The sequence below is a fragment of the Nerophis ophidion genome, linkage group LG08 (assembly GCF_033978795.1).
Source record: "Nerophis ophidion isolate RoL-2023_Sa linkage group LG08, RoL_Noph_v1.0, whole genome shotgun sequence".
Taxonomy (NCBI): Eukaryota; Metazoa; Chordata; class Actinopteri; order Syngnathiformes; family Syngnathidae; genus Nerophis; species Nerophis ophidion.
Window position 1 is genome coordinate 8,674,732 of NC_084618.1, and position 8,851 is coordinate 8,683,582.

An 8,851-nucleotide genomic window follows, 5' to 3' on the forward strand; every position below is an offset into this window, starting at 1 on the left:
TCATGCATATATATATATATATATATATATATATACATATGTACATACATATATATATACATATATACACATATATGTATATATATTTATATACACGTATACATACATATATACACATATATATATATACATATATACACATATACATATATATACATATATATATATATATATATATATATACATATATATATATATATATATATATATATATATATAGCCATGACATTATTTTTCACCACAACTGTATGTGTGTATACATATATATATAATATATATATATATATATATATATATATATATATATATATATATATATATATATATATATATATATATATATATATCCTACCGCTTATTCCCTTTTGGGGTAGCGGGGGGCGCTGGCGCCTATCTCAGCTACAATCGGGATGAAGGCGGCGTACACTCTGGACAAGTCGCCACCTCATCACAGGGCCAACACAGATAGACAAACATTCACACTCACATTCACAAATATATATCTATATATATATTTAGTGGCACGTAGCTCTGATCTACTTCCTGTTCCTGTCTACAGCGCTAAGCCTTCTGGGTAATGTAGTATGAAAAACATGTTGACATGTATTGGTCCAGGGTAGGACAATTAAGAACATATTTTCTTTTGCAATGCTGACCAAACAAACATGTTAGAGATGTTGACGTGTGATGATATTTTTTACCAGCAAAAATGAGCGCTTTCAACAGTTGACAAATGTTGTTAACACGCGGGGTAAACATGGTGGAACATAAATGAATGTTGTAGTGTAAACAAGGTGGAACATAAATGAATGTTCTATTGTAAACAAGGTCGAACATAAATGAATGTTCTAGTGTAAACAAGGTGGAACATAAATGAATATTCAAGTGTAAACGTGGTGGAACATAAATGAATATTCAAGTGTAAACATGGTGGAACATAAATGAATGTTCTAGTGTAAACAAGATGGAACATAAATGAATGTTCTAGTGTAAACAAGGTGGAACATGAATGAATATTCAAGTGTAAACGTGGTGGAACATAAATGAATGTTCTAGTGTAAACAAGGTGGAACATAAATGAATATTCAAGTGTAAACAAGGTGGAACATAAATGAATGTTCTAGTGTAAACAAGATGGAACACAATACATGTAAAACATAAATTGAGAATGTCCAACTTGTGGACCACAAAGCAGACAAGAATGTTTCTTTCTCTAATTCCATCCATCCATCTTCTTCCGCTTATCCGAGGTCGGGTCGCGGGGGCAGCAGCCTAAGCAGGGAAACCCAGACTTCCCTCTCCCCAGCCACTTCGTCTAGCTCTTCCCGGGGGATCCCGAGGCGTTCCCAGGCCAGCCGGGAGACATAGTCTTCCCAACGTGTCCTGGGTCTTCTTCCCCGTGGCTTCCTACAGGTTGGACGTGCCCTAAACACCTCCCTAGGGAGGCGTTCGGGTGGCATCCTGACCAGATGCCCGAACCACCTCATCTGGCTCCTCTCCATGTGGAGGAGCAGCGGCTTTACTTTGAGTTCGTCCCGGATGGCAGAGCTTCTCACCCTATCTCTAAGGGAGAGACCTGGAAACTCATTTGGGCCGCTTGTACCCGTGATCTTATCCTTTCGGTCATGACCCAAAGCTCATGACCATAGGTGAGGATGGGAACGTAGATCGACCGGTAAATTGAGAACTTTGCCTTCCGGCTCAGCTCCTTCTTCACCACAACGGATCGGTACAACGTCCGCATTACTGAAGACGCCGCACCGATCCGCCCGTCGATCTCACCATCCACTCTTCCCTCACTCGTGAACAAGACTCCTAGGTACTTGAACTCTTCCACTTGGGGCAGGGTCTCCTCCCCAACCCGGAGATGGCACTCCACCCTTTTCCGGGCGAGAACCATGGACTTGGACTTGGAGGTGCTGATTCTCATTCCGGTCGCTTCACACTCTGCTGCGAACCGATCTTTCTCTAATTATACTCATTATTATTATTATTATTTGTATTATTATTATTAGTTATTCGTTGAAACACTACAGTCATTTGACTCTGAGTATGTAAACAAAACCACCACCACCACTACTACTAATACTACTAATACTACCAGTAGTAATACCCCAACCACTATTACCACAACAACCACTATTACCACAACAACCACTACTACAACCACTACTACCACTAGTAGTAATGCAGTATAATGCAGTATGATACAATATAATTATGTGTATTACAGTATAACACAGTATACTACAGTGTAATACAGTATAATAAAGTATGATAGAGTATAATAGTGTTTTCAGCATAATACAGTATGCTACAGTAATATACAGTATAATAAAGTATGATAAGTATAATACCTTGTAATACAGTATAATACAATATACTGAAGTATAATACATTGTAATATAGGATACTACAGTATAATACAGTGTAATACCGTATACTATAATGTAATACACTATTATACAGTGTAATAAAGTACTGTATGATGGAGGATAGCAAGATGCCCAGTAGGATACATTGTGGTTATCTACTGTAAGACCATGTCTTTCTAGGCTCCTCCTACTATTTTACACCAACACGAAATGCGACCTTTTTAAAATTTGGATAAAATTGGTTTTTTTGTTATTTAATTTGACCACATGACCATCTAGACAGGAAGTCAACTCTCAGGTCAATAAGGTCACACACACACACACACACACACACACACACACACACACACACACACACACACACACACACACACACACCTCAAGTCTCGGCTACACGTTACTTTCACCCAAATTATTATTTTTTTCTGAAAAATAAATAAATAAATCAATGAAATAAACATATTTTTAAATGTAAAAAATAAAACGCAAATTATTACTATTTAAAAAAATAAGTCAACCATGATTTTTTTCAAACAGAACAAATCTCTAGAACATACGCAAATGATTATTATTTGAAAAAAAAATCAATCAATCAACGAAATAGCAAAATACATTAAAAAAAAATTGAAAACATTTATTATTGCAAAAAAATATCAAATAAAAACATAAAAAAATAAAAATAAATAAAACAAAAAAATAAAAAACAACCGCAAATGATTATTATTATTACTTAAGAAATAAATAAATACAATAAAACAAACAAAAAAGGAAATGATTATTGATTATTAGCCATCCAGATATTTACTGATCACCTGAGAGATGTTTGCATGTTTTAGTCTCAACTTTGTGTGTTTGTTGACATCCTGTTTGCACACACACACACACACACGCACACACACACACACACACACACACACACACACACACACACATGCAAACAACACACACGCAACCGCAGGGCGTGACTGCTGACAGATGCAGCCCTTACACACACACACACACACACACAGACACAACACACACACACACACCTGCACACAGACACAGACACACACACACACACACACACATAGACACACACACACACACTCACACACACAGTAAGATCCCGTGCAGTCTCCTCCTGAAAGGTGTGTGACGTCTACCTTCTTCCTGACATCTCGCAGGCGTCTCTTGGCTCTCTTCTTCTCCTTCTCCTTCTCCTCCTCGGCGGCCACCAGGTTCTCGTCCGCCTTCTTCTTCAGCTGCGAGGCGGCGTGCGCCATGCTGCCTTAATAATCCTCACAGGTGGCAGTAATTATCTCCCTCCCTTCCTTCCTTCCTTCCTTCCTCCTGGGGCCTGCGTGCTCACAGGTGGAAGCAAAGATGCTCCTGGGGGGGGAAGACGTCCCAATCCTTCTTAAAAAAAAATGTGCTCCTGGATGCAAAGAAGGAGGTTCCTGCTTTTGGAATGATTCCCAAATAGGATCCTCGGGCGAGAGAAAACCCCCTGGTGGGTCCACCGTGGGGGGGGGGGGGGGGGGGGGGTCTGAAGCTGCAGTCCCTGACCCACTAAGGAGGAGGCGTGGGGACGCACCTGACATGCATCCTCCACGTCGCCACGGGACGCAAGAGCGAGGAACGGCGATGGAAATGGGGTTGAGGGAGGAGGGGGGGGAAGGGAGGGGGTGAGGGTGAGGGGGAGGGGCCTGCTGGGACAGGAAGAAGCGTCCATGATGGAAACATCCCACAATTAGGAGAGTGACGCCTCAAGGAATTCTGGGAGGATTCACGGCCGGCAAACAATAAAAGAAGGAGATGAATCAATCCAATAATGACATCACTTTCTCCATTCATGCCTACGGCGACACTGGCAAAATTATCTTAAACTCAATGATATATAAATATATAAGTATATATATATATATATATATATATATATATATATATATAGTAGATTATGTATAAAGTAGAATATATATAGTAGATTTTATGTATATAGGATGTAACCTGCCTTTTCCCCAGTGCAGCTGGGATAAATACATCACCCCGGCCACCCCGAGAGGGACAAGCAGTAGAAAATGTGTGTGTGTGTGTGTGTGTGTGTATGAATGAATATATAAATATATATATATATACAGTGGGGCAAAAAAGTATTTAGTCAGCCAGCGATTGTGCAAGTTCTCCCACTTCAAATGATGACAGAGGTCTGTCATTTTCATCATAGGTACACTTCAACTGTGAGAGACAGAATGTGAAAAAAAATCAAGGAATTTTAAATAATTTATTTGTAAATTATGGTGGAAAATAAGTATTTGGTCAACCATTCAAAGCTCTCACTGACGGAAGGAGGTTTTGGCTCAAAATCTCACGATACATGGCCCCATTCATTCTTTCCTTAACACGGATCAATCATCCAGAAAAACAACCCTAAAGCATGATGTTTCCACCCCCATGCTTCACAGTAGGTATGGTGTTCTTGGGATGCAACTCAGTATTCTTCTTCCTCCAAACACGACGAGTTGAGTTTATACCAAAAAGTTCTCCCACTTAAAATCATGACAGAGGTCTGTAATTTTCATCATAGGTACACTTCAACTGTGAGAGACAGAATGTGGAAAAAAAAATCCAGGAATTCACATTGTAGGAATTTTAAAGAATTTATTTGTAAATTATGGTCAACCATTCAAAGCTCTCACTGATGGAAGGAGGTTTTGGCTCAAAATCTCACAATACATGGCCCCATTCATTCTTTCCTTAACACGGATCAATCGTCCTGTCTCCTTAGCAGAAAAACAGCACCAAAGCAAGATGTTTCCACCCCCATGCTTCACAGTAGGTATGGTGTTCTTGGGATGCAACTCAGTATTCTTCTTCCTCCAAACACGACGAGTTGAGTTTATACCAAAAAGTTCTCCCACTTAAAATGATGACAGTGGTGTGTAATTTTCATCATAGGTACACTTCAACTGTGAGAGACAGAATGGGGAAAAACAATCCAGGAATTCACATTGTAGGAATTTTATGCAAATATAAAAAAGCCTGTTGTGAAAAATGAGTTTCACAAGAAAAACTTAACATTTTTGGCAGTATTATAATAAAAGTCATGTTTTTACTCAACGCAAAGTAAAATTTGACAAAAAAAAACGGACCATGTGTGCAATAATATGATAAAAAAAAGGAATTTTACTCAATGACAGTGGCAATTTTACAAGAAAAAGCTTAAAATGTTGGCGATTTTATGAAAAGAGTCCTAGTTTAAATAGAAAAAATTCACAATTTTGGCTAATTTATAAAATAATCATCCGAACTTTGCTATGGCAAAATTATGACAAAAAGTCACATTTTTACTCCAAAAATGTAACTGTTTTTACAAGAACAACAAAAAAATGGGCAATATCATGATACAAGTCAGAATTTTATATGACATAGAGTGGGGCAAAAAAGGTATTTAGTCAGCCAGCGATTGTGCAAGTTCTCCGACTTCAAATGATCACAGAGGTGTGTAATTTTCATCATAGGTACACTTCAACTGTGAGAGACAGAATGTGGAAAGAAATCCAGGAATTCACATTGTAGGAATTTTAAAGAATTTATTCGTAAATGATGGTGGAAAATAAGTATTTGGTCAAGCATTCAAAGCTCTCACTGATGGAAGGAGGTTTTGGCTCCAAATCTCAGGATCAATCGTCCTGTCTCCTTAGCAGAAAAACAGCCCCAAAGCATGATGTTTCCACCCCCATGCTTCACAGTAGGTATGGTGTTCTTGGGATGCAACTCAGTATTCTTTATACCAAAATGGACACATGGATGATACAGCAGAGGATTGGGAGAATGTCATGTGGTCAGATGAAACCAAAATAGAACTTTTTGGTATAAACTCAACTGGTGGTGTTTGGAGGAAGAAGAATACTGAGTTGCATCCCAAGAACACCATACTTACTGTGAAGCATGGGGGTGGAAACATCATGCTTTGGGGCTGTTTTTCTGCTAAGGGGACAGGACGATTGATCCGTGTTAAGGAAAGAATAAATGGGGCCATGTATCGTGAGATTTGGAGCCAAAACCTCCTTCCATCAGTGAGAGCTTTGAATGCTTGACCAAATACTTATTTTCCACCACCATTTACAGATAAATTATTTAAAATTCCTGCAATGTGAATTCCTGGATTTTTTTTTCCCATTCTGTCTCTCACAGTTGAAGTGTACCTATAATGAAAATTACAGACCTCTGTCATCATTTGAAGTGGGAGAACTTGCACAATCGCTGGCTGACTAAATACTTTTTTTACCTCACTGTATGTATACATTGGCCCTAAGATGAGGTGGCAACTTGTCCCCCAAAAGGGACAAGCGGTAGAAAATGGATGGATGGATATATATATATATATATATATATATATATATATATATATATATATATATACACACACCTTCATATGTATAGATATACATATAAATATATATATACATATTTACGAACTACAAAAGCAGTGAAGTTGTCAGGTTGTGTAAATGCTAAATAAAAAGAGAATACAACAAATCCTTTTCAACTTATATTCAATTGAATGGACTGCAAAGACAAAATATTTAACGTTGGAACGGGTAAACTTTGTTATTTTTGCAATTATTAGCTCATTTGGAATTTGATGGCTGCAACATGTTTCAAAAAAGCTGGCACAAGTGGCAAAAAAGAGTGAGAATGTTGAGGAATGCTCTTATTTGGAACATGCCACAGGTGAACAGGCTGATTGGGAACAGGTGGGTGCCATGATTGGCTATAAAAGCAGCTTCCATGAAATGCTCACTCGTTCACAAACAAGGACGGGGCGAGGGTCACCACTTTGTCAACAAATGCCTGAGCTAATTGTTTAAGAACAACATTTCTCAACAAGGAATTTAGGGATTTCACTATCTACGCGCCGTAATTTCATCAAAAGGTTAAGAGAATGTGGAGAAATCACTGATATTACACACCTTGGATCCCTCAGGCATCAAAAAGCCACATTACTGTGTAAAGGATATCACCACATGGGCTCAGGGAACACTTCAAAAAACCACTCTCAGTAACTACAGTTGGTCGCTACATCTGTAAGTGCAATTTAAAACTCTATTGTGTAAAGCCATTTATCAACAACACCCAGAAACGCTTGGCTGGGCCCGAGCTCATCTAAGATGGACTGATGCAAAGTGGAAAAGTGTTCTAGGGTCTGACGAGTCCACATTTCAACTTGTTTTTGGAAACTGTGGACGTTGTGTCCTCCGTACCAAAGGGGACAAGAACAATGGGGACTGTTCTAGGGTGAACGTGTGCTAGGCAGCATGTGTGATGGTATGGGGGTGTATTAGTGATTGTTGTAGGGTGAAAGTGTTGTAGTCAGCATGTGTGATGGTATGGGGGTGTATTAGTGATTGTTGTAGGGTGAAAGTGTTGTAGTCAGCATGTGTGATGGTATGGGGGTGTATTAGTGGCCAAGGCATGGGTAACTTACACATCTGTGAAGGCACCATTAATGCTGAAAGGTACATACAAGTTTTGGAGCAACATATGTTGTCATCCGAGCAACGTTATCAAGGACGCCCCTGCTTATTTCGCCAACACTATGCCAAGCCACATTCTGCATATGTTACAACAACTTCAAAATAGCCACCCTTTGACTCGATTGCTTTTTCCCACACTCTTGGCATTCTCTCGATGAGCATCAAGAGGTAGTCAGCTGAAATAGTTTTCACTTCACAGGTGTCATAGTTTTGATGTGACAAACTACAATGTCAAAGTCATGAAAATAACAAAAACACATTGAAATGAGGTGTGTCCATACTTTTGGCCTGTAATATATTAACATATACAAATATACACATTTACATATAGACCGATTTACACACACACATATACATATATATATATATATACACATACATAAATATATATATATATACACATACATAAATATATATATATATACATATATATATATATATATATACATATATATATATATATATATACATATATATATATATATATATATATATATATATATATATATATATATATATATATATATATATATATATATATATATGTATATATATATATGTAGGTGTGGGAAAAATCACAAGACTACTTCATCTCTACAGAACTGTTTCATGAGGGGTTCCCTCAATCATCAGGAGATTTTTTTATTAATACATATATACATACATACATACATACATATATATGCAAATGTATATATACATATATGTGTGTATATATGTATGTATGTATGTATATATATACGAATATATATATATATATATATATACACGTGTATATATATGCATATATATACTGTATGTATATATATATATATACACATATATATATAAATGTATGTATATATATGTACATACATATATACATATACATACATATATACATACATACATGTATATATATACATATATACATACATACATGTATATATATACACATATATATACATACATGCATGT

At 37.3% G+C, this 8,851-nt stretch overlaps 1 protein-coding gene across 1 annotated transcript in view; it reads right to left on the bottom strand.

Annotated features, from left to right (window-relative positions):
* LOC133557271 (ankyrin-3-like) overlaps positions 1-3,879 on the bottom strand; it is a 156,443-nt gene extending 152,564 nt beyond the window's left edge. Inside the window, 1 exon segment of the mRNA XM_061907617.1 lies at positions 3,521-3,879. Within this exon segment, the coding sequence (XP_061763601.1) occupies positions 3,521-3,640 (120 nt within the window). The 5' untranslated portion in view covers positions 3,641-3,879.
* Positions 3,880-8,851: the final 4,972 nt, after the last annotated feature.